At 52.6% G+C, this 23,758-nt stretch overlaps 1 protein-coding gene across 1 annotated transcript; it reads right to left on the minus strand.

Moving 5' to 3' along the window:
- Window positions 1–2,898: 2,898 nt before the first annotated feature.
- PTPMT1 (protein tyrosine phosphatase mitochondrial 1) lies at window positions 2,899–11,015 on the minus strand. Its single transcript, XM_069739860.1, has 4 exons — window positions 10,795–11,015; window positions 6,424–6,504; window positions 4,584–4,775; window positions 2,899–3,098 (listed from the first exon to the last, which is right to left on the minus strand). Exons 1-4 carry the CDS (start codon window positions 10,945–10,947, stop codon window positions 2,955–2,957), a joined length of 570 nt encoding a protein of 189 aa, XP_069595961.1. The 5' UTR covers window positions 10,948–11,015; the 3' UTR covers window positions 2,899–2,954.
- Between the last annotated feature and the right edge of the window lie 12,743 nt (window positions 11,016–23,758).

Raw genomic sequence — 23,758 nt, forward strand, 5'->3', positions numbered from 1 at the left:
TAATTAAAAACAGCGTGGAGACGCCTCCATTTTTAACAACCAGCCTTGCTAAAGCAGACAGCTGGGGGGGCTGGTATACTCAGGCTGGTAAGGGGCCATGGAAACTGCCCCCCCAGCCTAAAAATAGTAGCCCACAGGCGCCCCAGAAAAGGCACGTCTATTAGATGCGCCAATTCTTACGCTTTGCCCGGTTGTTGTCCCATCAGCTAAACAATCGGACCCGGTGGCTCCGGTGTAATATCCTCCAGTTTTTTTTTTATTGGTTAATGTCCGTAGCCCCTAACGCTATCTCTATAGAGTGCACCGGCAGATGTAGACCCCCAGCAGGAGTAGAGGATGTGTGGAAGCCCGGAGGATATAAACCATTGCCAAAAACCCCACCGGAGCGGCTCGTGACCGGAGCGGCTCGTGACCGGAGCGGCTCGTGACCGGAGCGGCTCGTGACCGGAGCGGCTCGTGACCGGAGCGGCTCGTGACCGGAGCGGCTCGTGACCGGAGCGGGGTGAAGGCTGCCCCTGTGAGCTGCCAATACAAAACTCTAACCGGAAGAATTTCAATTAAAAAGTGATTTTAAATAAAGAAATGTCATTCACTACGCTGCACGTATCGAGAGAATCGCACGTTCACACCCAGGCGAAAAATTCCGGGTATTAAAGGGATTGTCCACGGCGAAACATCTCTCTAAATGTGCTTGTAGTAAGGCATACTCGCCCAACCGCTGCTCGTCCAATGCTGCCCCGTCCCCCAATGGTTCAATGTAGACAGATGTGACCGCTGCAGCCCATCAGAGACCACCCTTTCAAAATGCATCCACCCTCTGCCTATAGAGGAGTGTGACGGTAAGTCGTGGCCTGAAGCCGTTCAGATGACAAGGAGGCTCGAGTCCGCCGGAGCTCTTTGTTCTGGCCCATACACGGGGGGGGGTCCTGAGTGGGCTTTTCTGGATTTACGCTGACGGTTGTCGGCCGCTCTCCCTCTGATAAACTTTTCCTATTTTTATAACTTTTGGCAAATGTGGTTCAAAAAACTTTAGTGGAATTGCACATAGTTGGGGGGACAGAAAACTGCGACTGGTAAATGAGGGGCGCAATATCGAAGACCCCATAACACCTCACACTCAAGGTTTTATCTCTTACCAAAGGGTCTCTTATGACTGGCAAGTTGGATCTTGACAAAATAAAAAGTATCATTTTTATCAAAGGATAAGCACCAATATCAGGGATACGTAGAGAATGGAGAAGAGACATAAGGATTACAGAGCTCACTGACTGATCACTGGTAACTCATTCTGCTATGTACAGTGATACATAAAGGATGGAGAAGACACATAAGGATTACAGAACTCACTGACTGATCACTGGTAACTCATTCTGCTATGTACAGTACTGCATAAAGGATGGAGAAGAGAAATAAGTACTACAGAGCTCACTGACTGATCACTGGTAACTCATTCTGCTATGTACAGTACTGCATAAAGGATGGAGAAGAGAAATAAGTACTACAGAGCTCACTGACTGATCACTGGTAACTCATTCTGCTATGTACAGTACTGCATAAAGGATGGAGAAGAGAAATAAGTACTACAGAGCTCACTGACTGATCACTGGTAACTCATTCTGCTATGTACAGTACTGCATAAAGGATGGAGAAGAGAAATAAGTACTACAGAGCTCACTGACTGATCACTGGTAACTCATTCTGCTATGTACAGTACTGCATAAAGGATGGAGAAGAGAAATAGGTACTACAGAGCTCACTGACTGATCACTGGTAACTCATTCTGCTATGTACAGTACTGCATAAAGGATGGAGAAGAGACATAAGGATTACAGAGCTCACTGACTGATCACTGGTAACTCATTCTGCTATGTACAGTGATACATAAAGGATGGAGAAGAGACATAAGGATTACAGAGCTCACTGACTGATCACTGGTAACTCATTCTGCTATGTACAGTACTGCATAAAGGATGGAGAAGAGAAATAGGTACTACAGAGCTCACTGACTGATCACTGGTAACTCATTCTGCTATGTACAGTACTGCATAAAGGATGGAGAAGAGAAATAAGTACTACAGAGCTCACTGACTGATCACTGGTAACTCATTCTATGTACAGTGATACACAAAGGATGGAGAAGAGAAATAAGTACTACACAGCTCACTGACTGATCACTGGTAACTCATTCTGCTATGTACAGTGATGCATAAAGGATGGAGAAGAGAAATAAATACTACAGAGCTCACTGACTGATCACTGGTAACTCATTCTGCCTTGTACAGTGATGCATAAAGGATGGAGAAGAGAAATAAGTACTACAGAGCTCACTGACTGATCACTGGTAACTCATTCTGCTATGTACAGTGAAACATAGAGAATGGAGAAGAGACATAAGGATTATAGAGCTCACTGATCACTGGTTACTCCTTCTGCTATGTACAGTGATGCATAGAAGATGGAGAAGACAAATAAGGATTACAGGCTAGAGATTGCACTCACTGATGGATGCAGTCTTTGATTAACCATTATACATAGAGGATGCAGAAGGCAAAATGTTACAAGTTTTGTAATGAAACTCTGTAACAATAATCCTCCACACGTGTATATCTGTGAAATTACAGTGAAGAGCCAGGAGCAGACCACCCATCACTAATAAGGGGGGGCTCCAGTCTGTCCTCTGCCCCTTATGTCACTGCAGTCATCGGGTAAGTGTAGGATCACGTATTCAGATATATGCAGACAATGCATTCTACCGGGATGGATGTGGAACAGGTCGCATATAATATCCAGTATAAGGAGGAAACTGGTGCCAGTATAGGTGAGAAATGACAGCATAACGGCGCGTCTACAGATCTGCACCACGTATATAATACACTCATATACACACACAGGCACACGTGGACCCAGAAACACATTTATTTCGAAAATCAACTCTAGAAAATTTCATCTTCATGTCACCCTCCGTGTCCCGGCAAGTCCGACTTAGTCACTAAGAGATAAAACCTCTCCAGCATTTGGTGCTGCCGACTGCGGATCAGGATATGTGGACGGATTTCCGCTATGAAGTCGCCGGCAACATCCGGCTTCCACTTGTATCTCTGCAAGAAAGAATCAAAAATGGTGGCAGTGCTCCAGAATCGTAACATACAGAATCCAGTGTGCAATCTGAGAAAACAGTAGCCGATAGCGCTCAATGCCAGGCGGCTGCACGGAAAGCTTGCCAGATTTATCGTCTAGCACACGGTGTTTTCCTGATACGTAATTTGCAGGGTTACTATGATGGGTACTGTAATCAGGACTCATGTCCTACTGCCAAAACCATCTACAGTGGCTTGTGAAAGTATTCACACCCTTGTCATTTTTTTGTGTTATGCTAACGCACAACCTGGAATTTCACTGTTTTTTTGAGGGTTTGCATCGGTTCATGTGAAGAACGTGCCGACATCTGTGAACATTTGGTTTTCTTTTTATTGTGCAGCAAACAACAAATAGGACAAAATAACTGAAACCTTCAGTGTGCAGAACTATTCACCCCCCTAAAGTCAGTACTGTGTAGACCACAGATTCTCCAGTGGATGAAGGTCGGGGCTGTGACTCGGCCGCTCCAGGACATTTCCACGTTTCCCCTTACACGGCTCCAGTGTTGCTTTAGCCGTATGCTTTGGGTCATTGTCTTGTTGGACAGTGAACCTCCGTCCAAGTCTCAAATCACTGACAGAGTGAGACAGGTTTTGCTCCAGAATATCCCTGTATTTCTCATCATCCATCTTCCCCTCTACTTGGACCATTTTCCCTGTCCCTGCTGCCTAAAAACCTCCCCACAGCATGATGCTGCCACCATGTTTCACTGTGGGGATGGTGTTCTTGGGGTGATGAGCTATGTTGGTTTGGCGCCAGACATAGCATTTACCTTGGTGGACAAAAAGTTCCATTTTGGTCTCCTCTGACCACAGCTCCTTCCTCCATACACCTGCGGAGTGTCCCACATGTCTTTTGGCAATTTTTGTGTTTTAGGGTATGTTTCCACGTTCAGGAAACGCTGCGTTTTTTACGCTGCGTTGAGCCGCAACGTCCAGATGTTACAGCATAGTGGAGGGGATTTAATGAAATCCCGTCTCCACTATGCAGGAAAAAACGCATGCGGCATAGCCGCGAAAACGCACATGCGGCGCGTCTTTTCAGAATGCAGCATGTCGTTACAATGAGAAGAACACCGCAGGTGACCTGCCAGTGACCTCAGGTGCAGATGTGATCAGGATTTTACCTGCATAAAACCCTGACCAAATCCTGAAGCAATCCTGAGCGTGGACACATACCTTTAGTGGAGGCCACCTCCATAGACTTTTCGGATTATTGTGGTCGTATATTTTGCTCACTTCACCAACTTAGACTATTCAGTGCTGATGCATCACACACAAATCAGGTGACAAAAATATATACACGGGTTTTAATGCAACAAGATTGGTAAAACGCCGGGGGATGAATACTTTTGCAAGCCGTTGTGTATAGATGTCAGCATTAATGTAACGAGGACCATTATGGGGCCCTAATGGGATAAATCGGGGATTAGTGGCAGGTTTTACCTCTATCAGGTAAGCGGCCACCATTGTGGCGCTGCGGGAGCGGCCGGCCTTACAGTGGATGTAGACGCTGTTGCCCTTTGTCCTGTGCTTGTGAACAAACTCTACCCCCTTCTGTAGGTGCTCGAGGGTGGGAACCCCGGTGAAGTCAATGGTGCTGAGCCTCAGCTGTTCCACCCCCAAAGCTTCCCACTCCTGGAAAGAAAGAAGAGAGATCGTGAAACGCATGGAGGGGTACAAGTGGATAGCAGACTAATACATGGGGGGCAAAGGAAAGGGTGAAAACAAGATATCCATAGGATAGGGGATGAGTGATTGATCGATGGGGGTCCGACCACTGGGACCCGCACCATCTGGCACAGCAGGGCTCTTTTGTCCCAGTAGGATGCAGTGTTGGTGCACATGCTCGAGCGCCGCTGCATTCACGCTCTATGCGCCGCCCCCTGCTTTTTCCAGCAGCTCCAGAGAGGATGAATGGAGCGGTGTTCGGGGGTCCGACCTGCTGTGCCATTTTCTAAAAGGGAGTACTGATCCTGAGACTGAAGGGGATGCAAGGCTGGTGGAGCGCTGTGAACCCTTCTAATTTGTTTCCTGCTCAGCTGCGCCGCAGCCCATCCAGCTAGGCAGGAAAGTGCAGCCGGCCGACTGTGCAGGGGATACAGTGCGCCCTGACTGTGCAGAGCTCCTGTGTATCCAGCTATGCAGGAAAGTGCAGCTGGCCGACTGTGCAGGGGATACAGTGCGCCCTGACTGTGCAGAGGATGCAGAGCAGTGCTCCGGTGTATCCAGCTATGCAGGAAAGTGCAGCCGGCCGACTGTGCAGGGGATACAGTGCGCCCTGTCTGTGCAGAGGATGCAGAGCAGTGCTCCTGTGTATCCAGCTATGCAGGAAAGTGCAGCCGGCCGACTGTGCAGGAGATACAGTGCGCCCTGTCTGTGCAGAGCTCCTGTGTATCCAGCTATGCAGGAAAGTGCAGCCGGCCGACTGTGCAGGAGATACAGTGCGCCCTGACTGTGCAGAGGATGCAGAGCAGAGCTCCTGTGTATCCAGCTATGCAGGAAAGTGCAGCCGGCCGACTGTGCAGGAGATACAGTGCGCCCTGTCTGTGCAGAGCTCCTGTGTATCCAGCTATGCAGGAAAGTGCAGCCGGCCGACTGTGCAGGAGATACAGTGCGCCCTGTCTGTGCAGAGGATGCAGAGCAGTGCTCCTGTGTATCCAGCTATGCAGGAAAGTGCAGCCGGCCGACTGTGCAGGGGATACAGTGTGCCCTGTCTGTGCAGAGCTCCTGTGTATCCAGCGATGCAGGAAAGTGCAGCCGGCCAACTATGCAGAGCAGTGCTCTTGTGTATCCAGCTATGCAGGAAAGTGCAGCCGGCCGACTGTGCAGGGGATACAGTGCGCCCTGACTGTGCAGATCTGTGTATCCAGCTATGCAAGAAAGTGCAGCCGGTCGACTATGCAGAGCAGTGCTCCTGTGTATCCAGCTATGCAGGAGACTGCAGCCGACCAGACTGTGCAGGGGATACAGTGCAGACAGTGCACCCTGACTGTGCAGAGGATGCAGAGCAGTGCTCCTGTGTATCCTGCTATGCAGGAAAGTGCAGCCGACAAGACTGTGCAGGGGATACAGTGCGCCCTGACTGTGCAGAGGATGCAGAGCAGTGCTCCTGTGTATCCAGCTATGCAGGAGACTGCAGCCGACCAGACTGTGCAGGGGATACAGTGCAGACGATGCAGAGCAACATCCCCTCCATTCTGCGGATTAGTGGGGGCCCCAGAGCTCGGTCATATCTTAGTTATATTGGGGAAGACTTCTTAGACATTGCAGACGGCAGACGCACCTGAGACGAGGGGCTGAGGAGTCTGGTTTCATATTCTTCATTCATAGTGATGACTCCACGTACGTTCTCTTCTTTAATTAACTGCAAAAAACGTCATAACCATTAGTAAATACAAGGAACCGAAGCTGAGAATCGCCCCCCGCCGAGCAGATGCAACAACGCTGATTGGTGGTGCCCGCCAGCATTTAAGGCTGTGTGCACATGGAGGTTTTGGAGTCACAGATCTAATGAGCGGCTCCTGATGGAGAACGCTCGAAACGCAGCACTGTCCAATCAGACGGCTGCAAAGATCAGGTCGGGGGAAGGAAAACTCCGTAAATCAGGAGCCTTTCCTGACGCTGCGTCCTTGACAAAACGTGATATGTGACCACCTATGATTTTTTTTTGTCCCGTCTGTTGTCGTTATATTGTGAAAAATTGACGCCCGCGGCTTCATGAGTTCAATGCAACATCAAAAAAATTAACTTTTATTTTTTTACTTAGACCGTTTTTGTGCCTTTTTTTTTTAAAATGCAAAAAGTATCAAGATCACAAAATATTGCATGCGAACAATATTTGTATAAAAATTTCTGATGTTAAAAAGAAAAAAATCACTCCGGAAACTGGAGCATTTTTTGAAACTAATTAATCATCTGCAAAGATCTGATTATAAAAACAACAAAACAGCAAAAAAAACAAGTGCAAAATCGTCTTCAAAATAGGTGCAATGTAAAAGGATTTGAAGCAAAGGAAAAGAACCTTAAACAGGAGCCGCCGCCAGGTGACAAGGGCGCGGTTTTTGCTCATGTTAATCCCAACGCTCCTGAATATTCTGGATTTTGTTATCTTTAAAATCCGCCATACAGTGCGAGAGATCTGGGCTTTTTGTGTGGTGCCAATTTGCCAATTAATTTGTTTTTTTGTTTTATTTTTTTTTTACCAAAGAGGTGTGGCTATCAGGATCCTCGGGGGCGTGTCTTAAGCCTGTGCTGACCCTTTTTGAAAGCCCATAACAATCAGTAGCCAATGAAAATGCCGGCATCTCTGGAGCCAGCGTAAAGGAAAAACCAAAAACCAGAAAAGCAGATAGAAGCAAGAGTAAAATAAAAGCTAACCAGGCGAGTGCTGACCGGGTGAGAGGACCTCTTTATAACTGGAACAACGGGACCAGGGGTCTCAAACACTCGGCCCAGGGGCCACATGCGTCCCGCCGCAGGCACCAGTGATGATTGCGGTCCGTTCCTGGCGGACTTGGATGCACAATCAATTGAAATGGACAGAGCTGCAGACACCAGATCTGGGCCACAATACCAATACTAGCCGCTGGCCAATCAGAGCCGGTCGCTGCGGGCATTCACTGCCATCACTGTCCGGGTTGCGGCGGAGAAGAAAACGTGGTTCGCCGAGGGAGCGAGGTCAGGTGAGAAGGATTACAAGATTGGGAGCAGGATGGGGCATTATTATAAGAGGATCAGGATGGGGCATTACTATTAGATGGGGTCCGGGATGGGGCATTATTATAAGATGGGGTCCAGGATGGGGCACTACTATAAGATGGGGAGCAGGATGGGGCACTACTATAAGATGGGGAGCAGGATGGGGCATTACTATAAGATGGGGAGCAGGATGGGGCATTACTATAAGATGAGGTCCAGGATGGGGCATTACTATTAGATGGGGTCCAGGATGGGGCATTACTATTAGATGGGGTCCAGGATGGGGCATTACTATAAGATGGGGAGCAGGATGGGGCATTATTATAAGATGGGGTCCAGGATGGGGCATTACTATAAGATGGGGAGCAGGATGGGGCATTACTATAAGATGGGGAGCAGGATGGGGCATTACTATAAGATGGGGAGCAGGATGGGGCATTACTATAAGATGGGGAGCAGGATGGGGCATTACTATAAGATGGGGTCCAGGATGGGGCATTACTATAAGATGGGGAGCAGGATGGGGCATTACTATAAGATGGGGAGCAGGATGGGGCATTACTATAAGATGAGGTCCAGGATGGGGCATTACAATTAGATGGGGTCCAGGATGGGGCATTACTATAAGATGGGGAGCAGGATGGGGCATTATTATAAGATGGGGAGCAGGATGGGGCATTACTATAAGATGGGGTCCAGGATGGGGCATTACTACAAGATGGGGACCGGGATGGGGCATTACAAGATGGGGTCCGGGATGGGTCATTACTATAAGATGGGGAGCAGGATGGGGCATTACTACAAGATGGGGAGCGGGATGGGGCATTACTATAAGATGGGGAGCGGGATGGGGCATTACTACAAGATGGGGAGCAGGATGGGGCATTACTATAAGATGGGGTCCAGGATGGGGCATTACTACAAGATGGGGTCCAGGATGGGGCATTACTACAAGATGGGGTCCAGGATGGGGCATTACTACAAGATGGGGTCCAGGATGGGGCATTACTACAAGATCGGGAGCAGGATGAGGCATTACTATAAGAAGAGGACCGGGATGGGGCATTACTATAAGATGAGGACCGGGATGGGGCATGACTACAAGATGAGGACCGGGATGGGGCATGACTACAAGATGGGGACAGGGATGGGGCATTACTACAAGATGGGGACCAGGATGGGGCATTACTATAAGAAGAGGACCGGGATGGGGCATTACAAGATGGGGTCCGGGATGGGGCATTACTATAAGATGGGGAGCAGGATGGGGCATTACTACAAGAAGAGGACCAGGATGGGGCATTACTATAAGATGGGGAGCAGGATGGGGCATTACAAGATGAGGTCCGGGATGGGGCATTACTACAAGATGGGGTCCGGGATGGGGCATTACTATAAGATGGGGAGCAGGATGGGGCATTACTACAAGATGAGGTCCGGGATGGGGCATTACTACAAGATGAGGTCCGGGATTGGGCATTACTATAAGATGGGGAGCAGGATGGGGCATTACTACAAGAAGAGGACCAGAATGGGGCATTACTATAAGATGAGGAGCGGGATGGGGCATTACTATAAGTTGGGGAGCAGGATGGGGCATTACTACAAGATGAGGTCCGGGATGGGGCATTACTACAAGATGAGGTCCGGGATGGGGCATTACTATAAGATGGGGAGCAGGATGGGGCATTACTACAAGAAGAGGACCAGGATGGGGCATTACTATAAGATGAGGTCCAGGATGGGGCATTACTATAATATGGGGAGCAGGATGGGGCATTACTACAAGATGAGGTCCAGGATGGGGCATTACTACAAGATGAGGTCCAGGATGGGGCATTACTACAAGATGAGGTCCGGGATGGGGCATTACTATAAGATGGGGTCCAGGATGGGGCATTACTATAAGATGGGGAGCCGGATGGGGCATTACTATAATATGGGGAGCAGGATGGGGCATTACTACAAGATGAGGTCCAGGATGGGGCATTACTACAAGATGAGGTCCGGGATGGGGCATTACTACAAGATGAGGTCCGGGATGGGGCATTACTATAAGATGGGGAGCAGAATGGGGCATTACTACAAGACGGGGTCCGGGATGGGGCATTACTACAAGATTGGGAAACTACAAGATGGGTACATTACTATGATGTTAATTGTGTGACAAAATTACTGTATGTGGCCAATTAGGGGACACAAAAAGGAAATTAAAATAAAATTGCAAAAATTTAAAAGAAAAAAAATCAAAATAAAGTATGAAAATTATCTTTGGACACTAAAACTGTTTTATGTATAAACTAAAGAAGACAAAAAAAGTGCATGTTACCGCCGACCCTGTAATGACCCCTATATATCTACCATAACCCAGACATTTAAATAAAATAAAAGCCAAAAATGTTCACAAAAATTATCAGAAGGTGCATAGAAAATCCAATATGGTATCATTAAAAGTGTCACCTCAGACCCCAAATTCACATTTTGTCTATGTGCTGCGCGTTTACCCTCCGAGGGCGAGACCCCTGGCCCAGGTGGGCGCACATGCAGTAAATATCGGGGTCTGGGTATTTTTTCCTCAAACTGAACGACAATTTTGGTGCCTGTGATGGCGACGTTCTGTCCTTACAAGAAATGTCGCCGGTTGACGCGACAAGAAAACCCTGAAAAGCCGTTATCAGTTGGATTATTTTGGTCGCAGCAATGGCGGTACCGTGCGGGTTACATCACGACAATGCAAAGAAAGAAACTAACAGAAAATGCCTCCACATCCCGCTGGTGACAGTGGCAGGCGGCCCAGGAGCCTCCTCCTCTCTGGTGGCCATTAGTGGCCAATATTCCCATACAGCGCATGTGCCGAGACACGATCGGCTCCTGGAGCCGTGAATGGCGGACCTACAGTCCATCACATCCCCTCACTGCGCAGCCGCCACTACTTACACTGCGCATGCGCGCTTACCTTATCGCTCATTCCCCGGAAGGGCAACGCTCCAAGAATAACCGTCTCGTCGATCCTGTCATACCATTTCCGGCGGGATATCTTCTCCATGACAACGTTATACAGCAGGGTCGGGTAGAATAAAACTCGCGTGGCCACTGACTGTAAACTCATGATCCTGGCAGAGCGTATTAATTGCGACCCGCGGAAACTGTATCCACCATCTTTGTCGCTGGCACTTCCGCTTCAAGGTGAGAGTGGACGGAAGTGGAGTGCCGCCATCTTATGTAAGGGCAGTGGTAAAAATCGGCCATGTTGGATGCGGGAATAGTGCAGCATTAGTAATGGCCGGGATTTGGGAGATAACAGAAGACTGGCGGGAAATCATTGGCGGGTTCTAATGAGACAATTGACGTTTTGGTGATTAGAACTCCACTTTCTTGGCAGATTCTGACTAAAAGCTGTGAATTCTACCGTTTACTGACGTCAGTCACGGATATTAACCAGAGTGTGGTAGCTGCGCTTTACTAGCAGATTTTGCTGCTTCTTCACTGCTGATTTTATCCCTGTGGTAAAGTCCATGGTGACAATCCGCAGAATGAGTGCCGCCACTCTCACCGTCCACACCGCGGGTCACTGGTCTCAGAATGCCGCCGCTCTCACCGTCCGCACCACGGGTCACTGGTCTCAGAATGCCGCCACTCTCACCGTCCGCACCACGGGTCACTGGTCTCAGAATGCCGCCACTCTCACCATCCGCACCGCGGGTCACTGGTCTCAGAATGCCGCCGCTCTCACCGTCCACACCGCGGATCACTGGTCTCAGAATGCCGCCACTCTCACCGTCCGCACCGCGGGTCACTGGTCTCAGAATGCCGCCACTCTCACCGTCCGCACCGTGGATCACTGGTCTCAGAATGCCGCCACTCTCACCGTCCGCACCGCAGATCACTGGTCTCAGAATGCCGCCACTCTCACCGTCCGCACCGCAGATCACTGGTCTCAGAATGCCGCCACTCTCACCGTCCGCACCGCGGGTCACTGGTCTCAGAATGCCGCCGCTCTCACCGTCCGCACCGCGGGTCACTGGTCTCAGAATGCCGCCACTCTCACCGTCCGCACCGCAGATCACTGGTCTCAGAATGCCGCCACTCTCACCGTCCGCACCGCGGGTCACTGGTCTCAGAATGCCGCGACTCTCACCGTCCGCACCGTGGATCACTGGTCTCAGAATGCCGCCACTCTCACCATCCGCACCGCGGGTCACTGGTCTCAGAATGCCGCTGCTTTCACCATCCGCACCGTGGATCACTGGTCTCAGAATGCCGCCACTCTCACCATCCGCACCGCGGGTCACTGGTCTCAGAATGCCGCTGCTTTCACCGTCCACACCGTGGATCACTGGTCTCAGAATGCCGCCACTCTCACCGTCCGCACCACGGATCACTGGTCTCAGAATGCCACCGCTCTCACCGTCCGCACCGTGGATCACTGGTCTCAGAATGCCGCTACTCTCACCGTCCGCACCACGGGTCACTGTTCTCAGAATGCCGCCGCTCTCACCGTCCGCACCGCAGATCACTAGTCTCAGAAGGCCGCCGCTTTCACCGTCCGCACCACGGGTCACTGGTCTCAGAATGCCGCCGCTCTCACCGTCCGCACCGTGGATCACTGGTCTCAGAATGCCGCCGCTCTCACCGTCCGCACCGTGGATCACTGGTCTCAGAATGCCGCCGCTCTCACCGTCCGCACCGCAGATCACTGGTCTCAGAATGCCGCCGCTCTCACCGTCCGCACCGCATATCACTAGTCTCAGAAGGCCGCCGCTTTCACCGTCCGCACCACGGGTCACTGGTCTCAGAATGCCGCCGCTCTCACCGTCCGCACCACGGATCACTGGTCTCAAAATGCCGCCGCTCTCACCGTCCGCACCGCGGGTCACTGGTCTCAGAATGCCACTGCTTTCAACGTCTGCCCTGCGGGTCACTGGTCTCAAAATGCCGCCGCTCTCACCGTCCGCACCGTGGATCACTGGTCTCAGAATGCCGCTGCTTTCAACGTCCGCCCCGCGGGTCACTGGTCTCAGAATGCCGCCGCTCTCACCGTCCGCATCGCGGGTCACTGGTCTCAGAATGCCGCCGCTCTCACCGTCTGCACTGCGGATCACTGGTCTCAGAATGCCGCCGCTCTCACCGGCCGCACCGCAGATCACTGGTCTCAGAATGCCGCCTCTCTCACCGTCTGCACCGCGGATCACTGGTCTCAGTATGCCGCCACTCTCACCATCTGCACTGCGGATTACTGGTCTCAGTATGCCGCCACTCTCACCGTCTGCACCGCAGGTCACTGGTCTCAGAAGGTCACCGCTTTCACCGCCTGCACCATGGGTCACTGGTCTCAGAATGCCGCTGCTCTCAGAATGCTGCCGCTCTCAGCGTCCGCACCGCGGATCACTGGTCTCCGAATGCCGCCGCTCTCACTGTCCGCACCGCGGATCACTGGTCTCAGAATGCCGCCGTTCTCGCCTTCCGCACTGCTGGTCACTGGTCTCAGAATGCCGCCACTCTCACCGTCCGCACCGTGGATCACTGGTCTCAGAATGCCGCCGCTCGCACCGGCCGCACCGCAGAGCACTGGTCTCAGAATGCCGCCGCTCTCACCGTCCGCACTGCGGATCACTGGTCTCAGAATGCCGCCGCTCTCACCGTCCGCACCGCGGATCACTGGTCTCAAAATGCCGCCGCTCTCACCGTCCGCCCCGCGGGTCACTGGTCTCAGAATGCTGACGCTCTCACCGTCCGCACCGCAGATCACTGGTCTCGGAATGCCGCCGCTCTCACCGTCCGAATCGCGGGTCACTGGTCTCAGAATGCCGCCGCTCTCACCGTCTGCACCGCGGATCACTGGTCTCAGAATGCCGCCGCTCTCACCGGCCGCACCGCAGATCACTGGTCTCAGAATGCCGCCGCTCTCACCGGCCGCATCGCGGGTCACTGGTCTCAGAATGCCGCCGCTCTCACCGTCCGCATCGCGGGTCACTGGTCTCAGAATGCCGCCGCTCTCACCGTCTGCACCGCGGATCATTGGTCTCAGAATGCCGCCGCTCTCACCGGCCGCACCGCAGATCACTGGTCTCAGAATGCCGCATCTCTCACCGTCTGCACCGCGGATCACTGGTCTCAGTATGCCGCCGCTCTCACCATCTGCACTGCGGATCACTGGTCTGAGTATGCCGCCACTCTCACCGTCTGCACCGCAGGTCACTGGTCTCAGAAGGTCACCGCTTTCACCGTCTGCACCGCAGGTCACTGGTCTCAGAAGGTCACCGCTCTCACCGTCTGCACCGCAGGTCACTGGTCTCAGAAGGTCACCGCTTTCAGCGTCTGCACCGCGGATCACTGGTCTCAGAATGCCGCCGCTCTCACTGTCCGCACCGCGGGTCACTGGTCTCAGAATGCCGCCACTCTCAATGTCTGCCCCGCGGATCACTGGTCTTAGAATGCCACCGCTCTCACCGTCTGCCCCGCAGGTCACTGGTCTCAGAATGCCGCCGTTCTCGCCTTCCGCACTGCTGGTCACTGGTCTCAGAATGCCGCCGCTTTCACTGTCTGCACCGCGGGTCACTGGTCTCAGAATGCTGCCGCTCTCACCGTCTGCACTGCGAATACTTGGTCTCAGAATGCCGCCTCTCTCACCGTCCGCACCGCGGGTCACTGATCTCAGAATGCCGCCGCTCTCACCGTCCTCCCCGCCAGTCACTGGTCTCAGAATGTTGCCGCTCTCACCATCCGCACCGCGGATCATTGGTCTCAGAATGCCGCCGTTCTCGCCTTCCGCACCGCGAGTCACTGGTCTCAGAATGCCGCCGCTCTCACCGTCTTCCCCGCGGGTCACTGGTCTCAGAATGCCGCCGCTCTCACCGGCCGCACCGCAGATCACTGGTCTCAGAATGCCGCCGCTCTCACCGGCCGCATCGCGGGTCACTGGTCTCAGAATGCCGCCGCTCTCACCGTCCGCATCGCGGGTCACTGGTCTCAGAATGCCGCCGCTCTCACCGTCTGCACCGCGGATCATTGGTCTCAGAATGCCGCCGCTCTCACCGGCCGCACCGCAGATCACTGGTCTCAGAATGCCGCATCTCTCACCGTCTGCACCGCGGATCACTGGTCTCAGTATGCCGCCGCTCTCACCATCTGCACTGCGGATCACTGGTCTGAGTATGCCGCCACTCTCACCGTCTGCACCGCAGGTCACTGGTCTCAGAAGGTCACCGCTTTCACCGTCTGCACCGCAGGTCACTGGTCTCAGAAGGTCACCGCTCTCACCGTCTGCACCGCAGGTCACTGGTCTCAGAAGGTCACCGCTTTCAGCGTCTGCACCGCGGATCACTGGTCTCAGAATGCCGCCGCTCTCACTGTCCGCACCGCGGGTCACTGGTCTCAGAATGCCGCCACTCTCAATGTCTGCCCCGCGGATCACTGGTCTTAGAATGCCACCGCTCTCACCGTCTGCCCCGCAGGTCACTGGTCTCAGAATGCCGCCGTTCTCGCCTTCCGCACTGCTGGTCACTGGTCTCAGAATGCCGCCGCTTTCACTGTCTGCACCGCGGGTCACTGGTCTCAGAATGCTGCCGCTCTCACCGTCTGCACTGCGAATACTTGGTCTCAGAATGCCGCCTCTCTCACCGTCCGCACCGCGGGTCACTGATCTCAGAATGCCGCCGCTCTCACCGTCCTCCCCGCCAGTCACTGGTCTCAGAATGTTGCCGCTCTCACCATCCGCACCGCGGATCATTGGTCTCAGAATGCCGCCGTTCTCGCCTTCCGCACCGCGAGTCACTGGTCTCAGAATGCCGCCGCTCTCACCGTCTTCCCCGCGGGTCACTGGTCTCAGAATGCCGCTGCTCTCACCATCCGCACCGCGGGTCACTGGTCTCAGAATGCTGCCGCTCTCACCATCTGCACCGCGGATCATTGGTCTCAGAATGCCGCCTCTCTCACTGTCCGCACCGCGGATCACTGGTCTCAGAATGCTGCCGCTCTCACCGTCCGCACCGCGGGTCACTGGTCTCAGAATGCTGCCGCTCTCACCGTCTGCACCGCGGACCATTGGTCTCAGAATGCCGCCTCTCTCACTGTCCGCACCGCGGGTCACTGGTCTCAGAATGCCGCCACTCTCACCGTCTGCCCCGTGGATCACTGGTCTTAGAATGCCGTCACTCTCACCGTCTGCCCCGCGGGTCACTGGTCTCAGAATGCCGCCGTTCTTGCCTTCCGCACTGCTAGTCACTGGTCTCAGAATGCCGCCACTCTCACCGTTCGTGCCGCGGGTCAATGGTCTCAGAATGCTGCCGCTCTCACCGTCCGCACCGCAGATCATTGGTCTCAGAATGCCGCCGTTCTCGCATTTCGCACCGCGGGTCACTGGTCTCAGAATGCCGCCGTTCTTGCCTTCCGCACCGCGGGTCACTGGTCTCAGAATGCCGCCGTTCTCACCGTCTTCCCCGCGGATCACTGGTCTCAGAATGCCGCCACTCTCACCGTCTGCCCCGTGGATCACTGGTCTTAGAATGCCGTCGCTCTCACCGTCTGCCCTGCGGGTCACTGGTCTCAGAATGCCGCCGTTCTTGCCTTCCGCACTGCTGGTCACTGGTCTCAGAATGCCGCTGCTCTCACCGTATGCACCGTGGATCACTGGTCTTAGAATGCCGTCGCTCTCACCGTCTGCCCCGCGGGTCACTGGTCTCAGAATGCCGCCGTTCTCGCCTTCCGCACTGCGGGTCACTGGTCTCAGAATGCCGCCGCTCTCACCGTCTTCTCCGCGGGTCACTGGTCTCAGAATGTCACTGCTCTCACCGTCTGCCCCGCAGGTCACTGGTCTCAGAATGCCGCCGTTCTCGCCTTCCGCACTGCTGGTCACTGGTCTCAGAATGCCGCCGCTTTCACCGTCTGCACCGCGGGTCACTGGTCTCAGAATGCTGCCGCTCTCACCGTTCGCACCGCGGGTCACTGGTCTCAGAATGCTGCCGCTCTCACCGTCTGCACTGCGAATACATGGTCTCAGAATGCCGCCTCTCTCACCGTCCGCACCGCGGGTCACTGATCTCAGAATGCCGCCGCTCTCACCATCCTCCCCGCCGGTCACTGGTCTCAGAATGTCGCTGCTCTCACCATCCGCACCGCGGGTCACTGGTCTCAGAATGCTGCCGCTCTCACCATCTGCACCGCGGATCATTGGTCTCAGAATGCCGCCTCTCACTGTCCGCACCGCGGATCACTGGTCTCAGAATGCTGCCGCTCTCACCGTCCGCACCGCGGGTCACTGGTCTCAGAATGCTGCCGCTCTCACCGTCTGCACCGCGGATCATTGGTCTCAGAATGCCCCTCTCACTGTCCGCACCGCGGGTCACTGGTCTCAGAATGCCGCCGTTCTCACCGTCTTCCCCGCGGATCACTGGTCTCAGAATGCCGCCACTCTCACCGTCTGCCCCGTGGATCACTGGTCTTAGAATGCCGTCGCTCTCACCGTCTGCCCCGCGGGTCACTGGTCTCAGAATGCCGCCGTTCTTGCCTTCCGCACTGCTGGTCACTGGTCTCAGAATGCCGCTGCTCTCACCGTATGCACCACGGGTCACTGGTCTCAGAATGCCGCCACTCTCACCGTTCGTGCCGCGGGTCAATGGTCTCAGAATGCTGCCGCTCTCACCGTCCGCACCGCGGATCATTGGTCTCAGAATGCCGCCGTTCTCGCATTCCGCACCGAGGGTCACTGGTCTCAGAATGCCGCCGTTCTTGCCTTCCGCACTGCTGGTCACTGGTCTCAGAATGCCGCCGCTTTCACCGTTCGCACCACGGGTCACTGGTCTCAGAATGCCGCCACTCTCACCGTTCGTGCCGCGGGTCAATGGTCTCAGAATGCTGCCGCTCTCACCGTCCGCACCGCGGATCATTGGTCTCAGAATGCCGCCGTTCTCGCATTCCGCACCGCGGGTCACTGGTCTCAGAATGCCGCCGTTCTTGCCTTCCGCACCGCGGGTCACTGGTCTCAGAATGCTGCCGCTCTCACCGTCCGCACCGCGGATCATTGGTCTCAGAATGCCGCCGTTCTCGCATTCCGCACCGCGGGTCACTGGTCTCAGAATGCCGCCGTTCTTGCCTTCCGCACCGCGGGTCACTGGTCTCAGAATGCTGCCGCTCTCACCGTCTGCACTGCGAATACTTGGTCTCAGAATGCCGCCTCTCTCACCATCCGCACCGCGGGTAACTGATCTCAGAATGCCGCCGCTCTCACCGTCTTCCCCGCCGGTCACTGGTCTCAGAATGTCGCCGCTCTCACCATCCGCACCGCGGATCATTGGTCTCAGAATGCCGCCGTTCTCGCCTTCCGCACCGCGAGTCACTGGTCTCAGAATGCCGCCGCTCTCACCGTCTTCCCCGCGGGTCACTGGTCTCAGAATGCCGCTGCTCTCACCATCCGCACCGCGGGTCACTGGTCTCAGAATGCTGCCGCTCTCACCATCTGCACCGCGGATCATTGGTCTCAGAATGCCGCCTCTCTCACTGTCCGCACCGCGGATCACTGGTCTCAGAATGCTGCCGCTCTCACCGTCCGCACCGCGGGTCACTGGTCTCAGAATGCTGCCGCTCTCAACGTCTGCACCGCGGATCATTGGTCTCAGAATGCCGCCTCTCTCACTGTCCGCACCGCGGGTCACTGGTCTCAGAATGCCGCCACTCTCACCGTCTGCCCCGTGGATCACTGGTCTCAGAATGCCGCCACTCTCACCGTCTTCCCCGCGGATCACTGGTCTCAGAATGCCGCCACTCTCACCGTCTGCCCCGTGGATCACTGGTCTTAGAATGCCGCCGTTCTTGCCTTCCGCACTGCTGGTCACTGGTCTCAGAATGCCGCTGCTCTCACCGTATGCACCGTGGATCACTGGTCTTAGAATGCCGTCGCTCTCACCGTCTTCCCCGCGGGTCACTGGTCTCAGAATGCCGCCGTTCTCGCCTTCCGCACCGCGGGTCACTGGTCTCAGAATGCCGCCGCTCTCACCGTCTTCTCCGCGGGTCACTGGTCTCAGAATGCCACTGCTCTCACCATCCGCACCATGGGTCACTGTTCTCAGAATGCAGCCGCTCTCACCGTCCACGCCGCGGGTCACTGGTCTCCCGCCACACAGATTTGATCGCATCCACTTTGCCGGTCGTTTCTTACACTGCGGATTTCTGCACACAAATCAGCAACGAAACTGCAGGAACAGCAAGTGATCCCCTATTCTGTGGTTTTTGGTAGAGACCCTTTAATTGGCGCAAGAGTACATTTAAAGGGCTGATCGCTGTGGTTTATGGACAGAATCCAGAAAAAATGGCAGTTATGGCCTCAGGATGTGTAGCTGAGGCCCCTGCATCGCCCACTAATATATTTGATAATTTTTGAGGTAGAGGTTCTGGGTACAAGGGGTCCTCACTGTACTGACAGTGTGCAGTACCAGCTATGACCACCAGATGTCACTTCATGTTCACCCTCATATTAGTCCCCACCATGGAGCCCCCCATACTTTCCGCTCAGCTGTGGTCGCACATGCTTTACCTTTGGTACATTTCATGGGGATCTGCTTGTATATATACTTGTTAACTACAAGTAATACAATCCTGAACTTATGTTTTCTTAGAACTCTGCATTATGCCGTCCCTCTGTTACTCCTCTTGGTAATAAAGTGAGATGTATCCACTAACCGATGACACACAGACCGACATATCATATACTATCAGGAACCATTGACGTCTCCTACAATATACAGACAAAGCCATAATGGATGTAGGCACAGATAGTACTGCCTCCCTGTCCGTATATACATATTATAGGCACAGATAGTGCTGCCTCCCTGTCCATATATACATATTATAGGCACAGATAGTGCTACCTCCTTGTCCATATATACATATTATAGGCACAGATAGTGCTGCCTCCCTGTCCATATATACATATTATAGGCACAGATAGTGCTGCCTCCCTGTCCATATATACATATTATAGGCACAGATAGTGCTGCCTCCCTGTCCATATATACATATTATAGGCACAGATAGTGCTGCCTCCCTGTCCATATATACATATAGGCACAGCTAGTGCTACCTCCTTGTCCATATATACATATTATAGGCACAGATAGTGCTGCCTCCCTGTCCATATATACATATTATAGGCACAGATAGTGCTGCCTCCCTGTCCATATATACATATTATAGGCACAGATAGTGCTGCCTCCCTGTCCATATATACATATTATAGGCACAGATAGTGCTGCCTCCCTGTCCATATATACATATTATAGGCACAGATAGTGCTGCCTCCCTGTCCATATATACATATTATAGGCACAGATAGTGCTACCTCCTTGTCCATATATACATATTATAGGCACATATAGTGCTGCCTCCCTGTCCATATATACATATTATAGGCACAGATAGTGCTGCCTCCCTGTCCATATATACATATTATAGGCACATATAGTGCTGCCTCCCTGTCCATATATACATATTATAGGCACAGATAGTGCTGCCTCCCTGTCCATATATACAGTGCCTACAAGTAGTATTCAACCCCCTGCAGATTTAGCAGGTTTACACATTTGGAATTAACTTGGCACTGTGACATTTGGACTGTAGATCAGCCTGGAAGTGTGAAATGCACTGCAGCAAAAAAGAATGTTATTTCTTTGTTTATTTTTTTTTTTTTTAAATTGTGAAAAGTCTTTTCAGAGGGTCGTTTATTATTCAACCCCTCAACCCACCAGAATTCTGTTTAGTTCCCCTAAAGTATTAAGAAGTAGTTCAGGCACAAAGAACAATGAGCTTCACATGTTTGGAATAATTATCTCTTTTTCCAGCCTTTTCTGACTATTTAAGACCCTCCCCAAACTTGTGAACAGCACTCATACATGGTCAACATGGGAAAGACAAAGGAGCATTCCAAGGCCATCAGAGACAAGATCGTGGAGGGTCACAAGGCTGGCAAGGGGTACAAAACCCTTTCCAAGGAGTTGGGCCTACCTGTCTCCACTGTTGGGAGCATCATCCGGAAGTGGAAGGCTTATGGAACTACTGTTAGCCTTCCACGGCCTGGACAGCCTTTGAAAGTTTCCTCCCGTGCCGAGGCCAGGCTTGTCCGAAGAGTCAAGGCTAACCCAAGGACAACAAGGAAGGAGCTCCGGGAAGATCTCATGGCAGTGGGGACATTGGTTTCAGTCAATACCATAAGTAACGTACTCCACCGCAATGGTCTCCATTCCAGACGAGCCCGTAAGGTACCTTTACTTTCAAAGCGTCATGTCAAGGCTCGTCTACAGTTTGCTCATGATCACTTGGAGAACTCTGAGACTGACTGGTTCAAGGTTCTCTGGTCTGATGAGACCAAGATCGAGATCTTTGGTGCCAACCACACACGTGACGTTTGGAGACTGGATGGCACTGCATACGACCCCAAGAATACCATCCCTACAGTCAGGCATGGTGGTGGCAGCATCATGCTGTGGGGCTCTTTCTCAGCCAAGGGGCCTGGCCATCTGGTCCGCATCCATGGGAAGATGGATAGCATGGCCTACCTGGAGATTTTGTCCAAGAACCTCCGCTCCTCCATCAAGGATCTTAAGATGGGTCGTCATTTCATCTTCCAACAAGACAACGACCCAAAGCACACAGCCAAGAAAACCAAGGCCTGGTTCAAGAGGCAAAAAATCAAGGTGTTGCAGTGACCTAGTCAGTCTCCTGACCTTAACCCAATTGAAAACTTGTGGAAGGAGCTCAAGATTAAAGTCCACATGAGACACCCAAAGAACCTAGATAACTTGGAGAAGATCTGCATGGAGGAGTGGGCCAAGATAACTCGAGAGACCTGTGCCGGCCTGATCAGGTCTTATAAAAGACAATTATTAGCTGTAATTGCAAACAAAGGTTATTCCACAAAATATTAAACCTAGGGGTTGAATGTCATGATCCCAATGGCAGGGGATCACAAAAAGGACAAGCACAGATACAAACAAGCTCTAGGGCGATGGAACCTGAGCTGACCGCGACCCTGAACCTAACACACAAATAAAAGTAGCCGGGGAACGTGCCTACGATGATCCTAGACGTCTCGCTCCAGCCGAAGATCTAACTTCCCCTATCAGAAGAAACACAGACCTCTCTTGCCTCCAGAGAAATACCCCACAGCAAATAGCAGCCCCCCACATATAATGACGGTGAAATGAGAGGAAAGCACATACGTAGTATGAAAACAGTTTCAGCAAAATGAGGCCCGCTAAAGCTAGATAGCAGAGGATACAAAAGTGAACTGCGCGGTCAGCGAAAAACCCTTCAAAAAACCATCCTGAAATTACTTGAACTCATGTGCCAACTCATGGTACATGAAAAGCAATTTCAGCCCACTAGAGCAACCAGCAGCAGAGAATCACATATCTGCAGGCTGGACTAAAAACCAAATTAAGCAAAACACAAAACAGGAAAATCCAAACTTAGCTTGTCCAGAAGGTTCTAGGAGCAGGGAGCAGCGGTAACAAGACACACTGGATACATTGATAACCGGCGAGGAAATGCCAGCAAAGCCAGGTTAAATAGGAAACTCCCATATGCTGATGGAACAGGTGGAACCCAGAAACCCAGGAAAGACAAGTCACCCAGTACCATCAGTAACCACCAGAGGGAGCCCAAAAACAGAACTCACAACAGTACCCCCCCCTTGAGGAGGGGTCACCGAACCCTCACGAGAACCACCAGGGCGACCAGGATGAGCCCTATGAAAAGCGCGAACCAAATCATCAGCATGAACATCCGAGGCAACCACCCAAGAATTATCCTCCTGACCATAACCCTTCCACTTGACCAAATACTGGAGTTTCCGTCTGGAAACACGAGAATCCAAGATCTTCTCCACAACATACTCCAATTCTCCCTCCACCAGCACTGGAGCAGGAGGCTCAAGAGAAGGAACATCAGGTACCTCATACTTCCGCAACAACGACCGATGAAACACATTATGAATAGCAAACGATGCCGGGAGATCCAAACGAAACGACACAGGGTTAAGAATTTCCAAGATCCTATAGGGACCGATGAACCGAGGCTTGAACTTAGGAGAAGAGACCTTCATAGGAACAAAACGAGAAGACAACCACACCAAGTCACCAACAAGAAGTCGAGGACCCACGCGGCGACGGCGATTAGCAAACTGCTGAGCCTTCTCCTGGGACAACTTCAAATTGTCCACCACATGACTCCAAATCCGATGCAACCTATCCACCACCATGTCCACTCCAGGACAATCAGAAGGTTCCACCTGACCAGAGGAAAAACGAGGATGAAACCCCGAATTACAAAAGAAAGGAGAAACCAAGGTAGCAGAACTAGCCCGATTATTAAGCGCAAACTCGGCCAGCGGCAAAAAGGTAACCCAGTCATCCTGATCAGCAGAAACAAAACACCTTAAATAAGTTTCCAAGGTCTGATTAGTTTGTTCAGTCTGGCCATTCGTCTGAGGATGGTATGCAGACGAAAAGGACAAATCAATGCCCATCTTAGCACAGAAAGTCCGCCAAAATCTAGACACAAACTGGGATCCCCTGTCAGAAACGATGTTCTCAGGAATCCCATGCAAACGAACCACATTCTGAAAAAACAGAGGGACCAACTCAGAGGAGGAAGGTAACTTAGGCAAGGGTACCAGATGAACCATTTTAGAAAAGCGATCACACACAACCCAGATGACGGACATTTTTTGAGAGACAGGGAGATCCGAAATAAAGTCTATGGAAATGTGCGTCCAAGGCCTCTTCGGGATAGGCAAAGGTGACAACAATCCACTGGCCCGAGAACAGCAAGGCTTAGCCCGAGCACAAACCTCACAAGACTGCACAAAAGAACGCACATCCCTCGACAAGGAAGGCCACCAAAAAGACCTGGCCACCAAGTCTCTAGTACCA

The sequence above is a fragment of the Ranitomeya imitator genome, chromosome 9, assembly GCF_032444005.1.
Source record: "Ranitomeya imitator isolate aRanImi1 chromosome 9, aRanImi1.pri, whole genome shotgun sequence".
Classification (NCBI taxonomy): domain Eukaryota; kingdom Metazoa; phylum Chordata; class Amphibia; order Anura; family Dendrobatidae; genus Ranitomeya; species Ranitomeya imitator.